The sequence below is a fragment of the Dendrobates tinctorius genome, unplaced genomic scaffold (genome assembly GCF_039654945.1).
Source record: "Dendrobates tinctorius isolate UK_male_01 unplaced genomic scaffold, ASM3965494v1 ptg000192l, whole genome shotgun sequence".
NCBI classification, from domain to species: Eukaryota; Metazoa; Chordata; class Amphibia; order Anura; family Dendrobatidae; genus Dendrobates; species Dendrobates tinctorius.
In genome coordinates, this window is record NW_027361859.1 from 1140271 (window position 1) to 1165471 (window position 25201).

The 25201-nt window shown below is 45.8% G+C and overlaps 1 protein-coding gene across 1 annotated transcript; it reads left to right on the forward strand.

The window, feature by feature from the left end:
• The first annotated feature begins 293 nt into the window (after positions 1-293).
• On the forward strand, positions 294-23055 carry LOC141055886 (N-formyl peptide receptor 3-like). The gene is made up of 2 exons (XM_073552596.1): positions 294-367; positions 22008-23055. The coding sequence occupies exon 2, from the start codon at positions 22024-22026 to the stop codon at positions 22978-22980; it is 957 nt and encodes a 318-aa protein (XP_073408697.1). The 5' UTR covers positions 294-367; positions 22008-22023; the 3' UTR covers positions 22981-23055.
• The last annotated feature ends 2146 nt before the right edge of the window (positions 23056-25201 follow it).

Here is a 25201-nt window from a genome sequence, read left to right on the forward strand (position 1 = left end):
CTGCGGATTTTGTGAGGATTTCGCCTGCGGTTTTACACCTGCGGATTCCTATAATGGAATAGGTGTAAAAAGCTGCGAATTCTGCACAAAGAATTGACATGCTGGGGAAAATAAACCATAGGTTTACATGGTACTGCCAAATCTGCAACGTGTGCACGTACCCTAAACTATTGATTCTGGCTGCCTCCAGCCTGATTTTGCACTCCTCCCATTGACCTGCAGGTGGCTGTAATCAGCTCTACCTGCCCATAAATTGTAGGCTTAGCCTGGGAGTGGACAGGAGTGTCCATAACTGTAGGCTGATAGATAAAGAGAGGCATATACAGTGGAGCAGGACCCATCAGAACCTTCATTTTCATCTATTACTGTAAGTTAAAAAAATTTTGAAAATATTTTTGAGTATTAAAATATAAATTAAATGTTGTTCTGTGTTTTCACATGGCCTAGATTCATGCATAGGGCTGCTGTGCCCTTTTTTGTCTACTGTATATAATACAGGTTGTCAGCTTGCACGTGTTCACATTAGGAGGTGCTGGTCAGATTTCTTTGTATATAGATATACTGTATATCGATAGATAGATTTATCTATTAGTGATGAGCGAACGTGCTCGCCACTACTTGTTACTCGCCCGAGTATCACGGTACTCGTTGTACTCGGCGAGCACCGAGCATTTCCGGTATTATTCAGCGGGAACTCGGGTCTCCACCCAGCTTTTTTGGCTGACTTCAGAGGCCCAATCCTGCGGCAGGGATTGTCTGCCAGGCCATGAAATGCCGCAGCCATCTTTGTGTGGTTGTGCAGTGATTGGCTGGCCGCACAGCATCAACTGTGATATAAGAGACAGGGCACCGCCCTGCTCGGAGCATTCAGCTCCGGACTGAGATAGCGTAGGGAGAGCTGCTGCCGAGATAGGGTCAGAATTAGGGATTTATTAGTCAGTGAGGGGTCTACCATCATAAACTACTCAAATCCAGATAAACAAACAGCCCTTCTAAGGACTAATTCCAGGGTATATAGGTTCCAGTGTTAGGTAGGCAGGGTAGTGTACGTCGCTCTATACACATCAGTGCAAGGCCTGCAGGCTCTGTATGTGTGTATATAGATCATTGCATGCATCAAAAGGGTCCATCCCTTCCTGGTGCTGCTACCTGTAGGATATATTGGCCGTATATACCTAGACCCAGGTGTAAATGGCTTTGAAAATTTTTTTGGCAAGGGCTAATAGAGTTTTTTTTTTATTGCAAAGCAATCCAGAGCCCTTTTTCCCCCATTTGCTTATTGACAGTGCAATAATCAGATCCTTTTCATAGCGCATCATGAAAATCCAGCAATTTTAAAGGGGTCCCAAACATCCCTTTTGAGTGCGCAGAGAAATATTTAATTTTTATGTGGTACGGTTGAGTAGATTTTTTTTTTGTGTCTTACACAATTTCTTGACACTATTTTGCTGAACCCCCCAAAAAAATACATACTGGCCACGTATTTTACAGTGTGGTATATCTGTACACACCTCATGCATCCATCTGCTAAAAACTTTGGTCTTTTTAGGCCTAAATTTAATTTTATTTTTGCTGTCTGTCACTGTACTTAAATACAGCACTATTTAGCCAAAAATAGGCCACACGTATGTCGTAGTGGTATCTCCATGCCAGCTAATATTTGTGCGTGCTATAAGTTTGGCCAGTTTAGGCCGGTTTTCCTTTTTTTTGGTCCTGGGTGTCACAGCACTTATATATAGCACTAGTTAGCCAAAAAATAAAAATACAGGCCACACATTTTTCGTTGTGGTATCTCCCTAAGAGGCCTCATTTATCATTGCCAAAAATTTGGCCATGTTAGGCCTAGACATTGTGTTTTTTTTTTTTTTTAAGTCTGTTAACGTACTTATTAAATCTGATGAGGCAAAACACATTTTTACCTAAAGTCCAGATAGGTAAAAGTGTGGTTTTCCAGCACACGTATCACATACAAGTTGCCTCCCAAATAACTCTTTTGTAGTGAATGTGTATAATATTGTAGTCCATTTACAATGAGCAAGGCACGTGGCAAGGGATGGGGAAGTGGACGTGATGGTGATGGTGCAGGACGAGGCCGTGGGCAAGCTGAAATTGGCCCACCATAAACACCCACACCTTCTCACTGGACCTTAGTGTCCAAAGTCCTAGGGGACCACGGCAAGACAGCACTATTGAAGCCTGAGCAGTGTGAAAAGGTTGTTGGTTGGATAGCGGATAATACTTCCATTTACTCATCCACCAGCACCCTGTCGTCAAGTCACAGTAGCCGTGAATCTGGACCGCATATTCCTTACCCTGATCCTCCTTCCTCCCACCATGCTGACTGCCCTGAGCCAACTGATCACACACTCGGACACTCCGAAGAGCTGTTCAGTTTTCCATTTGGAGACTTGTGCCTCTCGCCCGGTCAACTTGAAGCGGGGTAAGATGATAATCCATGTAGCGATGCACAAATCTTTGAGCAGTCACGGTCACAAGAGGAGGACAATGATGAGATCCAATTGCCGGAAAATCAGGAGGAGGACCAGGGTGGGAAAGTGGAAGATGAGGTGGTGGATGACCTAGTAACAGACTCAACCTGGCAGGAGGACATGCAGAGCGAGGACAGCAGCACACAGGGAGAGGTAGGCGTCACACCACTTCAGGCAGGAAGAAGCAGTGTTGTGGCTGCAGACAGAAGTTGTAGAACCGTTCCCGGTAACACCAAACTGACAGAAGTTGCCAGTACAACTGTTAGGTCTTCCTGAGTCTGATTATTTTTTTAAAGACTGCAGATAACCTCAAGCAGGCCATTTGCAACATCTGTCACGCCAGCATCAGCAGGGGTAGCAAAACTACCAGCCTTACCACAACCAGCATGATCAGGCACATGGCAGCAAAGCTCCCGACTTTGTGGACACAACCCCATGCTGCAGGAACAGTGTCTGCGGGTGATACCACAGCTTCTTCCAGTGTTGTGCGTGCAAGCCAATCCCCTGTCCAAGGTGCATGCGAAGATGCCTCGTGCCCTGCACCTGCCGTTGCCCACAGTCAAATAGCATCATCATCAAGCACATCCATGTCCTTGTCCCAGCGCAGCCTTCAGTTGTCCATATCCCAGTCATTGGAATGTAAGCGTAAAAATGCAGGTAACGCCCCACAGACCACAGTGCTCAATTCTCATATTTCTCAACTGCTTGTGGTGGAAATGTTGCCTTTTAGGCTAGTGGAGATGGAAACTTTCCGTAACCTGATGGCGGCAGCCATCCTAAGATACTCGGTCCGCAGCTGCCACTATTTCTCCCGCTGTGCCGTCCTGGCATTACACAAGCACGTGTTCCACAACATTACCCATGCCCTCAACAATGCAGTTACAGGGAAGGTATACCTAACCACGGACACGTGGACAAGTGCTTGTGACCAGGGACAGTACATCTCGATGGGTTAACATAGTGGAAGCTGGGACCCAATCAGAGCTTAGGATGCAACACGTTCTCCTGATGCAAAGGTTTGTGGGCCCTACCTCAATCAGGGTTGCCCCCACTGTGTACATCTCCTGCACAACCTCCTCCTCAGCCTCCATGTACAAAATGAGCTCATCAGTCACAAGCTGGAAGCACTGCAGCACTGCCAAATCAAAGCTGCAACAGGCTGTGGTGAAGCTAATTTGCTTAGGTGACAAACCGCACAATGCTGAAGAGTTGTTGACAGCTCTGAAAGAGCAGGCAGATGTGTGGCTGACACCGCTGAATCTCCAGCCAGGCATGGTTGTGTGTGACAATGGCAGAAACCTGATGGCGGCTCTGAGGTGAGGCAAACTGAAACATGTACCATGCCTAGCCCATGTGCTGAGCCTTGCTGTTTAACGTTTTCTAAAACGCTATCCGGAGCTGCCGTATCTGCTGGTTAAAGTACGCTACCTGTGTGCACATTTTAGAAAGTCAGCTACAGCTTCAGCCGCCCTTGCCGTGCTTCAGCAGTGATTGCAGATTCCGGCATACCGAGTGGTGTGTGATGTCCCCATGCATTGGAACTCTACACTGCATATGTTAGAAAGGATTTGTGAGCAGAAGCGGGCAGTTGATGAATACCAGCATCAACAAGGCTGTCGTTTTTCAGGTTCGACTCAAAACATAAGACCTCAGAAGTGGACATGGATGTCAGACATATGTAGCATCCTCCAAAACTTTGAGGAGTCCACCAAGATTGTGAGCGGCGATAACACCATAATTAGCATCACCATGCCACTTTTCTGCATTCTGAAAAGCTCTCTGCTCGCAATGAAAGAGGATGCATTGCACGCGGAGCACGAGGATATGGATCAAGGAACCATTCAAGGTGATTTCACACACCCCAGCCTCATGTCATCCCAACGTGGAGGACACCTTGGTCAGTTGTCCTGTTGGTGAGGACACGGAGGGCTTGCCTGTTACCAGTCTGGCACGCATGGCTGACTTTATGTTGTGCTGCCTTTCCCGTGGCCCTCGTATTGTCAAAATATTGGGTACCAGTCATTACTGGCTAGTGACACTTTTAGACCCACGCTACAAGGATAACTTTCAATCTCTTGCTCCAGAGGCAGACAGGTGTACCAAAATGGTGCAGTACCATAGGGTCATTGTTGCAGAAGTATTAAAAAAAATTCCCATGTCAAAATGCTGGCGGCAGAGATAACAGTTCGTTGGCCAACCAAGCAGGACAGGCGAAACAGACACAAGTCCACTCCAGCAGAGACAGAGGAACATTGGCAAAGTTCTGGGAAAGTTTTCTAAGACCCTCCTGGGTCGCCATCCCAGGGCTGTGGGGTACTCAGTACCAGGCCGGTGTCAGGGGGATGTGTCACAGCAGCGATGACCCGGTCCGTGGCCCTGGGCGCCCAAGTAATGGGGAGATGTAGTTAATGGTAGAATAGTTTGTGACGCCACCCGTGGTGTGTGGCAAATATGGTGTTAGGCCAACGCTGCATACAGATACACTGGGACTGATGGTATGTGCAGCTTAGATGGTAAAGCTCCCCACAGGTGGAGCTGTAGTCCCAGGGCAGAGTAGATGTAGTAATGGCAGGGAGGCGCAGATGGTGTAGGTGCAGGTACCCAGGTGTAGCGGTGCTGGAATAACTGGAGGACACCAGAGTATGCGGTTCCAAAGCTTTACTCACTGTTTGCAGTTCACACAGATGCCTGCCTCCGCACTGTGTCCTTCGGGTCAGGGCCTCAGCCAACCTCCAGATAAGATTGGATTCTCCCCACCAACACTCCGCCAACATGTACCTTCCTGAACGTCTCCTCCAACGCGCCTTGTAGTGTGAAGCACCCCAGTACCATGGTTCCCTGGAGTACCTCTTGTCTCGGATTCCTATGACCCTTACTTGTATGACAGACAGCTGTAGCCTCTATCAGGGACTCCTCACTATGGAGTCCTAGCTCACTATTCAGATGCTGTTGTGTCCCAAGTCTATGATGGGAGTAAGGCATTAGCGGCTAACTACTCCACCGGCGTCTGTTGCTGGATATAAAAGTTCCGATCAACCTCGGGGACCGGGCCCCGGCCTTTGCGCACTGGAAGGGTTATCTCTCTTTCTCAACCTGCTTCCCACCGTCCTTCTGTCTCCTTCGTTCCGAACTGTTCTATGTTTCTTATGGAATCTGTAGTATCAAGTCTATGTCTCTTTCTCCTTCTCTTCCTTCCCCGTGCCAGCTGGCCCAGATCACTGGGGCAGCTGCAGCACTCCTTCCTTCATCCCTTCTTCAAGGGATTCTCACTCCTCACTGAGTGAGCGTCCTCCGACTGACTTACTTCAGACTGACCTGTAATCCTACACTTTCCCTCTCTTTTATATCTAACTCCACCCACCTCCTCTGCACCTCTTGTGTTACGAAGCCAGGGACCACAAAGGGCACCCTATGACCTTTCCAGCATAATGCATGGATGGGTCCCTGCTGAACTATCCTGTGTGTGGGGTGCAGGTGTTGGAATGTGGAAGGGAGTTCCCACCTTACCTGGATGGTGGGGTACCACACCTTAGGAGAAGGTGCAGTACCTCTGTGGCGACTGAAGCCTCAGGGGCGCCACATACCCCCCACGTTAAACACAGCACGTCCGTGGGCTGCAAGACAACAAAAGAAACAATACAGGAACACACAAAAGTTTTTAAATGCTGGTTAACAATACTTATCTAATCTTCCTAATGTAGGAGGCACATTTCTTAAACGTTACAAACAGGCTAACTTCCTATCTTAGTCTCAAAAATTTTCTTTAAGTGCAATTCTTAATTCAAAGTGCTATACTCAACACATTTTCTATCAATTATTCGCTTTCTCTTTCTCCCTTTCTACTGGATGCAAGACACTGACCATCTGTACTTGGCCTGTCACCTGTTACTTTATTCAATTCTCACATTCTTTATTCAAGTTTCACATTCTATCTCGAAACTTTTCTAATTCTCTGTATCAAAACATTCTATAAAAGACATTTACTTTGCATAAGACACAACATTATCAAATACTTTATCATAAAACATACAAGAATCTCTGAAAGGTGTTGAATACTGCTCCCAGCCGGGATTTCTTGCAGTGTCCCTTGAGGTAGACATCATTCTTCAAAAAGTGGCCATATGTAAAACATCATCTTCGCAAAGAGTCTATATGTAAACCGTTATCTTCACAAAAGGGGTTGTATATGTAAAACCAAGAGAGAGCACCCAAAGGGGTGCAAACTATGTACAATAAAGTTTTGGACCAATCAGCGCCTATGATCTCCACAGTTCTATTTCAAAACTACACTGCCAATCACAAACTGGGCAACAAGATAAAAAAAAGGTAAAGGCACAACTGGTGCAAATGACCCTCCTGGGTAACGAGATTTGTAGAAATTTTCTTTTTTTTTTCTTATTTACTTTTACTGGTGATCCCCTCCTGGGGTTCTGGAACTGGAACCATCACCATATTCGAGATAGTCATTGACCATTCTTAGATAGTCCTCTTCCTGCGGTGTCAAGCCAGAGATCTTCTTAGGCTGCCGGGTTGGAGTCGACTTTGGGGCAGCTGAAATCCTGGTAGCAGGTACCTTGGCAGCTTGGGTGGTAACTGTTGGTGGAGGAGCATTGAAGGGCTTCTGTGGCAGGTACCTCTCGATGAACTCTGCAGGGATACGTCGTACATTCAGGGCGTACCATCCCCTGAGCCCCTCATGGCGGGTAAAGGTGACATACTCCCCAGGTTGCAGGTTTCTATCAGGGTGTCCTTTGTGCAAGTGAGATTTGACGTCCCTCCGGTTAAAGAATAAGTCACTTATCCTCTTGGGGTCTGCAATGAATCCAAACCTCCGCTCTTGATTAACATTAAGGACCTGCCCCCATCCTGCGGCATCCTGGGAACCGTAATGCCCAGCACGGGTCCTCTCTTTTCTCTTCAGATCCGGGCCCAGTACAGCCAATCTCTGCTGCTCCCTCTCCCGGTGCTCAGCTGCTTGATGATAGTTCGGCAATGGGCCTCATTTTCTCCCTCCTCCCGGGACCTGCTTTCGCCTGCTGGGGCCTGCGGTACAACCGTTTGGGGTTCCGGTGTCTCCCCCCCTGGGGACTAGCTTCCCGGTCCCAGACCAGGTCTAGCACAACCTGGCCATCCGCTGCAGCGGTGGGGCAACCCCGGGTCTTCTCGAGTGAAGGGACGCCTGACATACCTGAGGTCTCCCGGCGGTGTGGCCACTGCTCCGGTGCAGGTGATGAGGGAGCAGGTGAGGGCTCCGGATCGGCAGGGGTCTCTGCGGGGACCTGCGCAGCCGTGTCAGGTCCAAGCGGGAGCTCCGCTTCCACTCCCAGGTCCTCCGGTAATTTCTCTGGGCAGGTGGTGCTCAGCCGCACGGTCAGGGTGGAGGTGTAGGTCAGCGCCATCCGGGGGCAGTCCGGTATAGCAGCGGGTACCGGGGAACTAGGTACCGCAGGTGGAAGCCCTGCCGATGCGCGGTGCCGTCTCAGCCTCTCCAGCGCTTCCCTTCTCAGCTGCAGACGGGTGGTCAGTTCGGTGATCTCTTCTTGTAGCTGCCGACAAATCATGCCGGCTTCAGGGTTGGAGCCGTCAGCCATGGCGCCAGGGGCCCGCGCTCCGCAGGCCTCCTTCCCTTGCTTCCCAAAATGGCGCTCTGCCGTTCTTCTTCTTGCTCCGCCCTTCTGCTTGCCACTGGCTTCCTCTGCCCCTCCTTCCAGGGGCGGCGTCTTCCAGCACCTCCATACCAAGCCAGTATACGAACCCCTCGGGGGAGGGGTGGGCCATGCATCTGTCACATAGTAATTCAGGCAGGGAAGGCCCAATACTCTTCGCGGTCTTTTCTTAGGACCTCCTATCTCTTCACGCCCTTCTTCTCCGCGCCATCAGCCATTTTTAAGATTCATGTCACACTCTATTAAATTTGGTCTTTGGCACATTTTCAAAAATTGTAAATCCAAGGCACACAGAACCCGATGGCATCGGGTCTCGTCATCCTGTTCGTGACGCCAAAATTGGGTCGCCCTCCCAGGGCTGTGGGGTACTCGGTACCGGGCTGGTGTCAGGGGGATGTGTCACAGCAGCGATTACCCGGTCCGTGGCCCTGGGCGCCCAAGTAATGGGGAGATGTAGTTAATGGTAGAATAGTTTGTGACGCCACCCGTGGTGTTTGGCAAATATGGTGTTAGGCCAACGCTGCATACAGATCCGCTGGGACTGATGGTATGTGCAGCTTATATGGTAAAGCTCCCCACAGGTGGAGCTGTAGTCCCAGGGCAGAGTAGATGTAGTAATGGCGGGGAGGCGCAGATGGTGTAGGGGCAGGTACCCAGGTGTAACGGTGCTGGAATAACTGGAGGACACCGAAGTATGCGGTTCCAAAGCTTTACTCACTGTTTGCAGTTCACACAGATACCTGCTTCCGCACTGTGTCCTTCGGGTCAGGGCCTCAGCCAACCTCCAGATAAGATAGGATTCTCCCTACAACACTCCACCAACATGTACCTTCCTGAATGTCTCCTCCAACGCGCTTTGTAGTGTGAAGCTCCTCAGTACCGTGGTTCCCTGAAGTACCTCTTGTCTCGGGTTCCTATGACCCTTACTTGTATGACAGACAGCTGTAGCCTCTATCGGGGACTCCTCACTAAGGAGTCCTAGCTCACTATTCAGGTGCTGTTGTGTCTCAAGTCTATGATGGGAGTAAGGCGTTAGCGGCTCACTGCTCCACCGGTGTCTGTTGCTGAATATAAAAGTTCCGATCAATCTCGGGGATCGGGCCCTGGCCTTTGCGCTATGGACTGGAAGGGTTATCTCTGCTTCCCACCATCCTTCTGTCTCCTTCATTCCGAACTGTTCTATCTTTCAGGGACCACAAAAGGCACCCTATGACCTTTCCAGCATAAAGCATGGATGGGTCCCTGCTGAACTATCCTGTGTGTGGGGTGCAGGTGTTGGAATGTGGAAGGGAGTTCCCACCTTACCTGGATGGTGGGGTACCACACCTTAGGAGAAGGTGCAGTACCTCTGTGGCGACTGAAGCCTCAGGGGCGCCACACTCCCATTGCCCATGCACTGTGGCGTGGGGTAATCTCACAAGGAATGCAATGTTTTCTAAGATGCTGAGGAAGTACCTTGCTGACCGTACCAATGTCCTCCGTGATTCATCTGCATCTTTTAATTATTGGTATCCAAGCTGAACACGTGGCATGAGCTGGCTCTCTATGCCTTGGAGGTCCTGGCCTGCCCTGCAGCTAGCATTTTGTCTGAGAGGGTTTTTAGTGCTGCTGGTGGCATTACCACAGATAAGCGCATTCACCTTTCTACGGAAAATGCAGACAGGCTGACTCTTAAAAAAGAAAAAAATGATCAAGAGATGGAATGGGCCTGACTTCTCGACACCACCAAATGATGACAGCGAAGCATAAACTCCAATGTAGTGTTTTTTTGGGAGGTGTATTCCCATGCACCTCTTCACAACCAAACATGGGTATACAATTCCTGATTTTGGCTATTTGTTGTCCTCCTTCTCCTTATCCTCACTGTCCACCACCACTTGAACACCAGGGTGAACGTATCCAGACATGCTCCGGCCACTCTCTGTTTTGGCAAGGGTGTTATGATGCCCGTCACCAAAATACAAAAAATATGTACATCCCCAAGGGCTGTGTCATAATTCTTGGCAGCCCATCCACTCACTGCATAGGCTGTATCTGTTTAGGAGACCCACTGTTTAATAATGGCCATTTAAGAAGATTAATGCTGACTGATGCCCCTGTAAAAATAGGCTCTGTGACTGTGAGTCCCTCCTTCATAAATGAAACAAGATGTGTCTGCTTATGTGTCACACACCACAAGGCTAGCTAGGGTTGTTAAATGTTACAATGACATTTCCCAGTGAATGCATTTGTTTTGGTTGAAAGCAATGTTAAAGTTGAAAAATGCTTCAAAAATACTGCATCTAAACATAGCCCAAGTGGTGGAGGAACATTTTGGTTTGGGGTTATTTATTTTGCCTTATATACAAGTCATTAACCCCTTCACCCCAAGGGTGGTTTGCACGTTCATGACCGAGCCAATTTTTACAATTCTGACCACTGTCCCTTTATGAGGTTATAACTCTGGAACGCTTCAACGGATCTAGGCGATTCTGAGAATGTTTTCTCGTGACATATTGTACTTCACTTTAGTGGTAAAATTTTTTCGCTGTAACTTGCATTTATTTATGAAAAAAACAGAAATATGGCGAAAATTTTTAAAATTTTGCAATTTTCAAACTTTGAATTTTTATGCCCTTAAAACAGAGAAATATGTGACAAAAAATAGTTACTAAATAACATTTCCCACATGTCTACTTTACATCAGCACAATTTGGGAAACAACATTTTTTTTTGTTAGGAAGTTATAAGGGTTAAAATTTGACCAGCGATTTCTAATTTTTACAACAAAACTAGGGACGGGCTGCACCTCAATGGGGAGGGTGCAGCTGTGCTGGGGGAGAAAATGGCTAGAAGGTTGGAGGAGTGTTTAACCCCTTCACCACCAAGGGTGGTTTGCACGTTCATGACCGGGCCAATTTTTACAATTCTGACCACTGTACCTTTATGAGGTCATAACTCTGGAACGCTTCCATGGATCACGGTGATTCTGACATTGTTTTCTCGTGACATATTGTACTTCATGTTAGTGGTAACATTTCATTCAAATAACTTGCGTTTATTTGTGAGAAAAACGGAAATTTGGCGCAAATTTTGAAAATTTTCCAACTTTGAATTTTTATGCCCTTAAATCACAGAGATACGGCACACAAAAAACTTGATAACTAACATTTCCCACATGTTTACTTTACATCAGCACAATTTTGGAACCAAAATTTTTTTGTTAGGAAGTTATAAGGGTTAAAAGTTGACCAGTGATTTCTCATTTTTACAACACCATTTTATTTTTAGGACCACATCACATTTGAAGCCACTTTGAGGGGTCTATATGATAGAAAATACCCAAAAGTGACACCATTCTAAAAACTGCACCCCTTAAGGTGCTCAAAACCACATTCAAGAAGTTTATTAACCCTTTAGGTGCGTAACAGGAATTTTTTTAAATATTTAAAAAAAAAATGAACATCTAACTTTTTTTCACAAAAAAAATATTTCAGGTTCAATTCTTTTTATTTTACCAAGGGTAACAGGAGAAATTGGACTGCAAAAGTTATTGTACAATTTGTCCTGAGTACGCTGATACCTGATATGTGGGGGGGAACGACTGTTTCGGCGCATGGCAGAGCGCAGAATGGAAGGAACGCCGTTTGACTTTTTCAATGCAAAATTGGCTGAAATTCAGATCGGACGCCATGTCACGTTTGGAGAGTCCCTGATGTACCTAAACAGTGGAAACCCCCTACAAGTGACCCCATTTTGGAAACTAGACCCCCCAAGGAACTTATCTAGATATGTGGTGAGAACTTTCAACCCACAAGGACTTTACAGAAGTTTATAACGTACAGCGGTACAATTAAAAAATCATATTTTTTCCACAAAAATGATCTTTTCACACCAATTTTTATTTTCCCAAGGGTAACAGGACCCTAAAAGTTATTGTGCAATTTGTCCTGAGTACGCTGATACTCCACATGTGGGGGTAAGCCACTATTTGGGCGCATGGCAGAGCTCAGAAGGGAAGCAGCGCCATTTGACGTTTTTGGCTGGAATTGAGATCGGACATCATGTCGCGATTGGAAAACCCCTGATGTACCAAAACAGTGGAAACCCCCCACAAATGACACCATTTTGGAAACTAGACCCCCTAAGGAACTTATCTAGATGTGTGGTGAGCACTTTGAACCCCCCCAGTGCTTCACAGAAGTTTATAACGCCCGGGCGTGAAAATAAAAAATTCGTATTTTTTCCACAAACATGATCTTTTAGTCACCATTTTTTTTATTTTCCCAAGGGTACCAGGAGAAATTGGACCCCAAAAGTTGTTGTTCAATTTGTCCGGAGTATGCTGATACCCCATATGTGGGAGAAAACTACTGTATGGGCACACGTCGGGGCTCGGAAGGGAAGTAGTGACGTTTTGGAATGCAGACTTTGATGGAATGGTCTGCGGGTGTCATGTGCATTTGGAGAGCCCCTGATGTACCTAAACTATTGAAACTCCCCACAAGTGACCCCATTTTGGACACTAGACCCCCCACGGAACTTATCTAGATGTGTGGTGAGCACTTTGAACCCCCAAGTGCTTCACAGAAGTTTATAACGCTCGGACGTGAAAATAAAAAAATCATTTTTTTCCACAAAAATGATATTTTTGCCCCCAACTTTTTTATTTTCCTAAGGGTAACAGGAGAAATTGGACCCCAAAAATTGTTTTGCAATTTGACCTGAGTAGGCTGATACCCTACATGTGGGGGTAAAACACTGTTTGGGCGCATGTCAGAGCTTGGAAGGGAAGGAGCACCATTTGACTTTTTCAACTCAGAATTGGCTGGAATTGAGAACAGATGCAATGTTGCATTTGGAGAGCCCCTGATATGCCCAAACAGTGGAAACCCCCAATTCTAACTCCAACCCGAACCCCAACACACCCCTAACCCTAATCTCAGCCCTAACCCTAACCCTAGCCCTAACCCTAATGGAAAAATGGAAATAAATCCATATTTTATTATTTTTCCCTAACTAAGGGGGTGATAACGGGGGGTTTGATTTACTATTTAGGGCGGTTTTTATATTTAGCAGCTGTCGCACGCTAAAATACGCTTTTTATTGTAAAAATTGTTTTTGCATCACCACATATTGAGAGCTATAATTTTTCCGTATTTTGACCCACTGAGTCATGTGAGGTCTTATTTTTTGCAGGATGAGTTGACGTTTTTATTGGTACCATTTTCGGGCACGTGACATTTTTTTGATCGCTTTTTATTCCGATTTTTGGGACGCAGAATGAACTAAAAGCAGCGTTTCATGAATTTCTTTTGGGGGGGTGCGTTAACACCGTTCCGCGTGCGGTAAAATTGATAAAGCGTTTTTATTCTTCGGGTCAGTACGGTTACAGCGATACCTCATTTAGGTAGTTTTTTTATGTTTTGTCGGTTTTATGCAATGAAAACTATTTTATATAAAAAATAATTATTTTTGTATCGCTTTATTCTGCGAGCTATAACTTTTTACTTTTTCGCTGATGATGCTGTGTGGCGGCTCGTTTTTTGCGGAACAAGATGACGTTTTCAGCGGTACCATGGATATTTATATGCGTCTTTTTGATCGCGCGTTATTACACTTTTTGTTTGGCGGTATGATAATAAATCATTATTTTTTGCTTCGTTTTTTATTTTTATTCTTTAAGGGGTTAACTAATGGGACAGTTTTATAGGGCGGGTCGTTACGGACGTGGAGATACCTAATAAGTGTACTTTTATTGTTTTTGTTTTTTTTTTTTTATTTCCAAAAAATGGATTTATTTGGGGGAATATTTTTTTTATTTTTTTTAACTTTATTAAATAGTCCCAGGTGGGACATCACTGTCCTGTGACAGATCGCTGATCTGTCACATCACAGATCACTGTGACAGATCAGCAATCTGTCACAGGCAGTGCAGAAGGCTTCCTCATGCCTGCGCTTTGCCACAGGAATGGCGTATAGCAAATGTGGTGCCAATATTCAAAAAGGGGACAAAAACTGAACTTGGAAATTATAGGCCAGTAAGTTTAACCTCAACTGTGGGTAAAATCCTGGAGGGTTTTCTAAGAGATACTATACTGGAGTATCTGCAGACCAATAACCTCATGACCCAATTTCAACATGGGTTTACAAGGGACCGTTCCTGTCAGACTAATCTGATAAGCTTTTATGAAGAGGTAAGTTCCAGACTGGATCAAGGGAATGCAGTGGACGTGGTGTATATGGACTTTTCAAAAGCTTTTGATACAGTGCCACACAAAAGGTTGATACATAAAATGAGAACAATGGGGATGGGGAAAATATGTGTAGGTGGGTTAAGAGCTGGCTCAGGGATAGGAAACAAAGGGTGGTTATTAATGGAGCACACTCGGACTGGGTCACGGTTAGCAGTGGGGTACCACAGGGGTCAGTATTGTGCCCGCTTCTTTTTAACATATTTATTAATGACCTTGTAAGGGGCATAGAGAGTAGTATTTCAATATTTGCAGATGACACTAAACTCTGCAGGGTAATCAATTCAGAGGAGGACAATATATATTTATATTACAGGAGGATTTATGTCAACTAGAAGCTTGGGCTGATAAATGGCAAATGAGCTTTAATGGGGATAAATATAAGGTCATGCACTTGGGTAGAACGAACAAGATGTATAATTATGTGCTTAATTGTAAAACACTGGGCAAAACTATCTCTGAAAAAGACCTGGGTGTATGGGTGGACGACAAACTCACATTTAGTGGCCAGTGTCAGGCAGCTGCTGCAAAGGCAAATAAAATAATGGGATGCATTAAAAGAGGCATAGATGCTCATGAGAACATAATTTTACCTCTATATAAGTCACTAATGCGACCACACTTAGAATACTGTGTACAGTTCTGGTCTCCGGTGTATAAGAAGGATGTAGCTGAACTGGAGCAGGTGCAGAGAAGAGCGACCAAGGTTATTAGGGAACTGAGGGGTCTGCAATACCAAGACAGGTTATTACACTTGGGGTTATTTAGTTTGGAGAATTGAAGGCTTAGGGGTGATCTTATTACAATGTATAAATATATGCGGGGACAATACAAAGACCTTTCTAATGATCTTTTTACTCTTAGACCTGTGACGGGGACAAGGGGGCATCCTCTGCATCTGGAGGAAAGAAGGTTTAAGCATACTAACAGACGCGGATTCTTTACTGTAAGAGCAGTGAGACTATGGAACTCTCTGCCATATGATGTTGTAATGAGTGATTCCCTACTAAAATTTAAGAAGGGACTGGATGCCTTTCTTGAAAAGTATAATATTACAGGGTATATACACTAGTTTCCTTAGTGTTGCGTTGATCCAGGGAGCTAGTCTGATTGCCGTATGTGGAGTCGGGAAGGAATTTTTTTCCCCAATGTGAAGCTTACTGTTTGCCACATGGGTTTTTTTTGCCTTCCTCTGGATCAACATGTTAGGGCAAGTTAGGATAGGATATGGGTTGAACTAGATGGACTTAAAGTCTCCCTTCAACCTTAATTACTATATGTAAAACTTACAAAACCATTTTTTTTTAGGGACCACCTCACATTTGAAGTCACTTTGAGGGGTCTAAATGGCAGAAAATACCCAAAAGTGACACCATTCTAAAAACTGCACCCCTGAAGCTACTGAAACTACATTCAAGAAGATTATTAACCCTTCAGGTGCTTCACAGGAGCAGAAGCAACATGGAAGGAAAAAATGAACATTTAACTTTTTAGTCACAAAAATATTTTAGCAACAATTTTTTTTATTTTCCCAAGGGTAACAGGAGAAATTGGACCCCAAAAGTTGTTGTCCAATTTGTCCTGAGTACGCTGATACCCAATATGTGGGGGGGGGATCCACTGTTTGGGCACATGACAGGGCTCAGAAGGGAAGTAGCCCCGTTTGGCTTTTTCAAACTAAAATTGGCTGGAATTGAGATCGGACGCCATGTCGCGTTTGCCGAGCGTCTGATGTGCCTAAACAGTGGAAACCCCCCCACAAGTGACCCCATTTTGGAAACTAGACCCCCCTAAGGAACTTATCTAGATGTGTGGTGAGCACTTTGAACCCCCAAGTGTATCACTAAAGATTATAATGCCCGGCGTGAAAATATAAAATCCTGTTTTGTTCCCACATAAATGATCATTTAGTCCCCAATTTTTAATTTTCCCAAGAGTAACAGGAGAAATTGGACCCGAAAAGTCGTTGTCCAATTTGCCCTGTTTGTCCAGAGTACCCTGATACCCCACATGTGGGAGAAAACTACTGTTTGGGCACACGTTAGGGCTCGAAAGGGAAGTAATGATGTTTTGGAAAGCAGACTTTGATGGAATGGTCTGCGGGCGTCATGTTCCATTTGCAGAGCCCTTGATGTTCCTAAACAGTAGAAACCCCCCATATGTGACCCCATTTTGGAAACTAGACCCCCTAAGGAACTTATCTAGATGTGTGGTGAGCACTTTGAACCCCCAAGTGTTTCACTAAAGATTATAATGCCCGGGCGTGAAAATATAAAATCCTGTCTTGTTCCAACATAAATGATCATTTTGTCCCCAATTTTTAATTTTCCCAAGAGTAACAGGAGAAATTGGACCCCAAAAGTCATTGTCCAATTTGTCCTGGGTACTCTGGTACCCCACATGTGGGAAAAAACTGTTTAGGCACACGTCGGGGCTCGAAAGGGAAGTAGTGTTGTTTTGGAATGCAGACTTTGACGGTCTGCTGACGTCATGTTCCGTTTGCAGAGCCCCTGATGTGCCTAAACAGGAAAAAAAACCACATGCGACATCATTTTGGATACTAGACCCCCAAAGAACAAATCTAGATGTGCCCCCAACTAATCTAATGTAAATTAGTAGTGCATGGAGGTGTGGTACAATTTGAAGCAATCCTTCATACACAGGCCAGGTTTTTCAGGGCAGGTGTCGCATTGATAGGTGGTGTCCCTGCGTATTCCTTTTTTGTAACACACTCGACACCTTTTTTGCAGCTTACCTTTTCTTGGGGTTGGTGGGACCACCCCCCGGAAAATGCTGACCTGGGACAATACGAGCACCTTCAGTTCCAGAAGTACTGGGGCCCGCTCCTTCCTGAGCGCCAAATATCAGGGCCTTAACCACTACCTCCTGGAACTGAAGGTACGACGTATCGCTGGGGCATGCACATTGTGACAGCAGGAATGCGTTGAGCATTGCCATTTGGACGATGTGCTCGGCCAGCTTTCTATACCACACCTTGGCCTTCCTCAATGCATTGTACGGTTGGAGGAGTTGATCGGAGAGATCAACGCCCCCCATGTTTTTGTTGTACCCCACTACACATGTCGGTTTGCGGACCTGTGTAGAGGTACCCCGTACAGTGCAGAGGGTACTGCCATCACCGTGTATGGTGGTCAAGAGATGGACATCTCTCTTGTCCTTGTACTTGACCACCAGCAGGTTGTCGCTACATTGGACTCTGCTCTCACCTTTTCGGAGCATTTGCCCAAGTAGCGTCTTTGGGAGGCCTCTCTGATTTTTGCGGACAGTACCGCAAGCTGCTGTACGTCGCTCAGAGAGGGATTTGTAGAGTGGGATGCTGGTATAAAAGTTATCAGTGTTAAGGTGATAACCTTTATCCAGCAGTGGGTGCACCAAATCCCACTCACTCCCAGGAAAGGAGGACACTCAGGGGGTTCAATCCGGGTGTCCTTCCCTTCGTAAACTCTAAACTTGTGGATGAACCCTGAGGTACTCTCACACAACTTATAGAGTTTGATTCCGTACCTGGCCCTCTTACTGAGCAGGTATTGACGGAATCGCAGCCTTCCCTTGAAGTGAACCAAGGACTCATCCACGCAGATGTCCCTTTGGGGCACGTACACTTCAGCAAACTTTTTGTTGAAGTGTTCAATGACCGGCCGAATTTTGAAAAGATGGTCAAAGTTGGGGTCATCTCGTGCGGGACACTGTGCATTATCAGTATAATACAGAAACTTGTGGATGGCCTCAAAACGCGTCCGGGCCATGACCATTCGGAACACTGGAGTGTTGTATAAAATATCAACACTCCAATATTGCCGAATTTCCGGCTTCTTCAGTATCCCCATATGGAGGACCAGGCCCCAAAACTGCGTCATTTCAACTGAGACCAGTTTGAAAATGTTGAACGCGGGTTTTGCTCCAAAAATTGACGAGCGTACAAATTAATTTGCTCCACCATGAGGTTAACAAAATCCTCAGAGAAAAAAACTTTGAAAAAGTCAATTTCTGTGAGGCCGGTGGTGTCAAACTTGATTCCGGATTCTGCCACAAAATCAGGAATCAGTGGCTCGTAATTTTCGGGGGGGTGAGGTCAATACGGGGAGCACTGGGTCAGCTGCGGGCATGGTGGGTGCTGCCTCACCTTCTGTCCTGGAGCGTCTGCGTGGCGGTTCCGCAGGACCCGAGGAGGAAGATGAGGAGGGGGAAGAGGAAGAAGAAGAGGATGAAGAATCCGAAAAATAAAGAAAAGTCGGATCGTCATCCAAATCGCTATCAGTGTCGGAGGCAAGTATAGCATATGCCTCCTCCACTGAATAGCGCTGTTGGGCTGAATTTGATTACATTTTTGTGTAAATATGGTGCTTGGGTGTACACTTTATTGAAAACTGTATGTGTACGTGAGGGGGGGGAGTGATTGGTGTAAACTTTCTGTAAAGAAAAAGCTGTGGAAAAAAGTCTAAAACAGCAGGCCCTAGCTGATAAGTGTCACTTATCAAAACTAGGCTGCTGGATGTGCGCACGGGGTGGCGCAAGGGGGGGGGGTGGAAAAAAAAAAAAGGAAAACGGCAGGTACAAACTCTGATAAGTGAACTGTGTCACTTATCCAAGTTTTGCAGCTGCAGGATGTGTGTACGGAGGTGGCGCAAAGGGGGCTAAGGAAAAAAAGCGAGCACGAGTGTTGATCGGTGAACGGCGTCACCGATCAACGCTCGCCGGCTGCGCACGGAGGTGGCGCAAAAGTGGGGTGGAGGGGGATAAAAATAGGGGGAAGGGGGATGGGGGATTAGGTTGGGGGGATGATGATAGAAGGGGGGTGAAGATAGATTGGGTAGGGGATCAGAGATCAGGAACACTTACGGTTGGCGGTTTTTTCTTTCTTTTCTGCAGGGATTGTGATGCTACAAGCTGTGGCACCACAATACCCAGCACAGGAGCTCTTGCTGTGTCCGACCTCTCTGCAGGAATCCTCAGCTAGAGTGAGGACCCCTGCAGACAGGTCAGACAGGTCAGGGGCAGGTCACAGAGCGGTCACATCGCTGCTGTGACCTGTCATTGGTGGGATCGAATGATTACATCGATCCACCAATCCCTGATCTGCCTGGTGACCATGGCAACTGCCTAGAATCAGAGCTCACAGCTCCGATTACTAGGCAGGTCATGCCCAGGTCACCAGCAGGGCACAGAGCGGTCACATGGTGACCGCAGCTGTGCCCTGTGGTTGGCGTGATCGCCGATCTAATCGATCGCGCCAGCCAGCTCCTGCTGGGCCTGCATCAGGCTCCAGCCTAGGATCGGTGCTAATATAGCACCGATCCGGGCCGGTACTGGCAGGGCACAGTGGCTATATAGCGCCGCTGTGCACTGCGATTTGGCGCGATCGATTAGATCGGCGATCGCGCCAATCCATGTGCTTTTTGCCGATGCCTGGCATTGCCAGGCACCGGCTCTAGGATCGAGTACATCGGTACTCGATCCCAGCCTAGGACATCATTGTTTCAGCCAAGCTGATTGGCTGAAACAATGAGAAATGCTGCGATTGGCTGTTCAGAATTGAACAGCCAATCACAGCACTCTGGATGCCGGGGGGGCGGGATCGCAGCCCAGGATGCCGACGCCATCTTCTGTAAGGTGACATGGCGTCGGAATTTTAATGCGATCACCGCGACTTAAGTCGCGGTATCGCATTAAAGGGCCCGACGTATTTTCCCGTCCACGGTCATACGGGCCCGGGTACCGTGGACGGGATAGTACGTCGGATTCAGGAAGGGGTTAACTTGGAAAGAATGTACCTTATATTTCCCAGCAAAATCTGTTTTGGTATGTTTTTTGGTGCACCGGTAAAAATGGCATGAACCTCTGACAACATTGTTTACAGCTGTGATCAGGGATGCTTCCAGGGGCGATCCCCATGATGTCCCCGTGTCATTTGAGCAGTGTTTCCATCATTTTCTGATGTTTTTAGACCTTAAAAGGACCCCGGGGGGATCGCAATCAAAATGCTCGGGTCTCCCATAGACTTGCATTGGGCTTGTTGTTCTGGCGGAGTACCCGAGTATTCCAATTGGTCGACCCGAGCAGCGAGCACCCGAGCATTTTACTGCTCGCCCATCACTAATATCTATAGAGATTCACTTCTATTAGTTTTGTGTGTGTAAACATTACTTTAGAACATGGTGTGTGATGATATTATGGTCTTCAATGGAGCATGTAAGAGAAGAGGTTGGACAAAGAAATGACATCACAATTCTCTTTTTTGTTGGTAAATTATTTATCTTACAAATCCTCATGGAAAAATGCATGAAAATCTGCATAAAAAACGCGCGGATTTCTAACTGCGTTTTCTGCCAAGAGAGGAAGAATTTGAGCAGAAAATTCCACAGGCAAATCTGTAACGTGTGCACATAGCCTAACGGTGTTTTATGTGTGTTTTTTCCAGAAGAAGCCTATAGAGAAACAAAGCACCAAAACCGCAGAGTTCAGCAGCGTCTTCAGACCTCAGAGAGCGGAGATTTCATGGAATCACGTCCACGTTGCTTGGACATTTAGACCGTGTTCACATGTAGCGTAAATGTTGCGTATCTTCTGCTGCTGTTTTTACATGAATGTTCTGCTGTGTCTGACTGTCCAAGCAACGTGGCTGTGATTCCATGAAAACTGCGCCGCTATTAGACTCCAGCAGACAGTATCTCCATTATGTAACAGTCAGTATTTCTCTATAGTCTTGTCTCCTCCTGGTTACAGCTGTTCTTCCTTTCCCTTTTCTTTCCTTGCCTTTCCCATTCCTTCTCTCCCCTCCTACCTCCTATATGTTTTATATATAAGGGATCTTATCTGTGTCCCGTAACCCTTTCCCTGCCTGTCTGGACAGACCAAGCTTTTTCATTTTCCTTCTATCCCTGTAATTTGTAATGTTTCTCTTTTCTCCATGTCCCTTAATAAACCATATTTTTCCTTCCCGATTCTCCGTCTATTTTGCCTATGTCTTTTATCCCTTTAAATTTCTTTTTTTTGCTTTTATTTTGTCCTTGGTTGCTTCTATATTAGTCCATGTTCACATGTTGCGTTTTTGATGCAATTTTTTTCTGCAGGAAAAACCTGCTCTCTCGGCAGTAAGAAACTTGCTTCAAAAAATCCCGGTTTTGCTTAGTTTTTGTTGCGTTGTTGTCGGGGTACATTTGTCTCTTGTTCATGCTGATAAAGTTTAGTGCATAAAAAAATCAGATTCAAGTTCATCAGGTTTTGGCACCAAAAATGCAGCAAAACTGATACCTGCGATTTTTCAGCATTTTTTTCAGCGTTTTTCGCTCCCCTATTGCTTTTAATGGCTGAAAAATGCAGAAAAAATGCTGAAATAAGTGACATGCTGCATTCTGCAGAAACCAAGGTATTGTACAAAATACTGAGGAGAAAAACCCGAGCTGTGTGCAGGAGATCGCGGGAACCTCAGAGACTTTACAGGTGAAACGCAGGGAAACATTTGTATTAAAAAACATAAAAACCGCTCCACCTTGTGATCCCACTGTGATGTCAGCCCCCGTCCTCCATGTACAAGGGGGAAACTGATGGAACTATAAAGTCTTCATTCCCCTAATGTCTGCCCTGTTCTGTCTTCTCAGGTCACCTGATGAATACATGACAAAATATTATGAATACATTCTGCAGAAGGCGTCCATTACATTATACAGCGTTGTTTTTGCTCTCGGGATTATCGGTAATGGATTAGTCATCTGGATTGCCGGATTCAGGATGAAGAACACAATCAGTGCCGTGTGGTTCCTCCACCTGGCCATCGCCGACTTCCTGTGCTGCTCATCTCTCCCCCTGAGAATTGCTGAGTGGGCTGCACTTTTCTCTGATGACCTCCCAGATTTTGCTTATTGTATAGTGAACATGTTTCTGTTTAATGTGAACATGAGCGCCAGTGTTCTCCTCCTGACGGCCATGAGCATTGACCGCTGGGTGTCCGTCATGTGGCCATTCTGGGCCAAAGTTCATAGATCTCGTAGCCTGGTGAGAATCAGTGCAGCGATCATCTGGGGGCTGAGCGTCACTGTGGCCGGTGCGGTGTATTATGTGTATAGATACCATGTAGGTTCTCTAGATGAATGGTGTGTATTATATTATTATCACATATCTCCTTATAACCGAGAGTTAGATCAGACCATGCAGTGGATCAGATTGGTTATAATGTGTGTGATCCCGTTTCTCATCATCGTCACCTCTTATGTCACCATTTTCTACAAACTTAGAAAAAGTAAGAGATCCCAGAGATCTCAGAGATCCTCCAGGATCATCACCGCTGTTATATCGTGTTTCTTCATCTGCTGGTTTCCATATTACATCTGGCTAAAAATGTTCTGGCTTTATGGAGACTACATAATATCCTATACAGTACACACTATCACTACCAGCCTGGCTTGTCTGAACAGTTGCCTGAATCCAATCATTTATGTGTTTCTGACAGCGGATTTCCAACACGGTTTCCTCAGATCCATCCCCTCCCGGCTAGAAAGAGCCTTAGGTGACCCTCCTAATGACCTGTGCGGGGAGCGAGGAGATGCAGGAGACACTCGCCCTACTGATGTGTAATGTATAATCCTGGGATCTCCTCTATGTGACACCTCTTAACCCCTTGGAGACTGGGCATTTTTCCAGTTTCTTTCCTTTTTCTGCCCAAATACCATAAAACATTATTTCCCCATGAAGGACGGATTTTTGCAGGATGAAATGTAATTATGAAAGTCTCCCTTCATGTTACCACATAATGTGCTGAAGAATGGGGAGAAAATAATCCCAAGTGAAGTGAAACAGTGAAAAACAAATTGTAATTCCACAATAATAATAAAGTGACCCAGTAGATCACATCAATTAACCCCTTCACCACCTTGGGAGTTTTCATATTTAATGTTCCTTTTTTTTGCTCCCCTTCTTCCCAGAGCCATAACGTTGTTATTTTTCTTCAATATGGCCGTGTAGGGCTTGTTTTTTTTTGCGGGATGAGCTGTCCTTTTGATTGACACCATTGGTTTTGCCATATAGTGTACTGCAAAATGGCAAAAAATTCAAACTGCGGTGAAATTGCAAAAAAAATGCAATTCCACAACTGTTTTTAATTCATTTTTTTTACCATATTCACCAAATGGTAAAACTGACCTGCCATTATGATTCTCCAGGTCATTACGAATTTGTACATACCAAACATGTCTAGGTTCTTTTTTTATTTAAAAAAATCCAATATTTCTAAAAAAAAGTCCCCATTTCCCGATACCCGTAGCGTCTCCATTTTTCGTGATCTCGGGTTGAGTGAGCGCTTATTTTTTGCGCGCTGAGCTGACATTTTTACTGATACCATTTTGGTGCAGATACGATCTTTTGATCGCCCGTTATTGCATTGTAATCCAATATTGCGGCGACCAAAAAAACGTAATTCTGCAGAGTTGATTTTTCTCTCGTTACGTCAATTACCAATCGGATTAATAATTTTTATATATTGATAGATCAGGCGAATCTGAACACGGCGATACCGAATATGTGAATATTTTATTCAATGTTTTATTGGGAATGGGGGGTGATATAAACTTTTATTTATTTCTTTATTTTTTAATATTTTTAAAACAGTTTATTACTTGCTTTAATAGTCCCCTTAAGAGACTTGAAGCTGCGATCTTCTGATCGCTTGTTCCACACATAGAAGGGCCTTTAGCCCTGCTATGTGTAACTAAAATGCTCAACAGCTATGTGCACCGACCACTGTGGGGCGCTCATAGCTATCAGACAATGACAACCACAGGGGACTCCTGCAGACCCCGGGTTGTCATAACAACCCATCGGCGACCCACAGTCATGTGACACGTGAGCCGATGGGCGGGGTTTGTGGCAGGCTTCCGGCACGATCATGGTAAATGCCAGAGATTGACAGCGGCATTTAACACGTTAATAGCTGCAGGTGGATCGTGATTTCACCAGCTGCTGTTGGAGCCTGCAGCAACAGGAGGAGGCGACCTTGGATGTATCTATACGTCTAAGGTGGGAAAGGGGTATATATGCATATAATATATTACATATGAGTGGATCAAACCACAGAGGATCGAGTGTGAGTCCGATTTCCTGAAATTCATGGTTTCACATGAATTCATACTCTAAAATGTGATTAGTGGTTCACAAATAAAAAAAACTTGCCCGACACCATTCCCCGCACTGCCGTAACATCAGAGAGCAGGACAATGTATTGCAGCGTGTCCACGTGGACCTTTTAAAAACGCCCCACAGCTATGACATCTGGTGGATTATCCTATCTGGTACAGTGGTGTAAGCTCTTATAGTCAGTGAGGTTCTCTCTCTCTCCTGTAGAGTGTAAGCTCTTATGGTCAGTGAGGTTCTCTCTCTCTCCTGTAGAGTGTAAGCTCTTATGGTCAGTGAGGTCCTCTCTCTCTCCTGTACAGTGTAAGCTCTTATGGTCAGCGGGGTCCTCTCTCTCTCCTGTACAGTGTAAGCTCTTATGGTCAGTGGGGTTCTCTCTCTCCAGTACAGTGTAAACTCTTATGGTCAGTGAGGTCCTCTCTCTCTCCTGTACAGTGTAAACTCTTATGGTCAGCTAGGACCTCTCTCTCTCCCCTGTACAGTGTAAGCTCTTATGGTCAGTGGGGTCCTCTCTCTCTCCTGTACAGTGTAAGCTCTTATGGTCAGTGGGGTTCTCTCTCTCCAGTACAGTGTAAACTCTTATGGTCAGTGAGGCCCTCTCTCCTGTAGAGTGTAAGCTCTTATGGTCAGTGAGGTCCTCTCTCTCACCTGTACAGTGTAAGCTCTTATG

Coding starts and splice junctions, on each gene's coding strand:
- LOC141055886 (XM_073552596.1), top strand. CDS start 22,024: ATGACAAAATATTATGAATACATTCTGCAGAAGGCGTCCATTACATTA.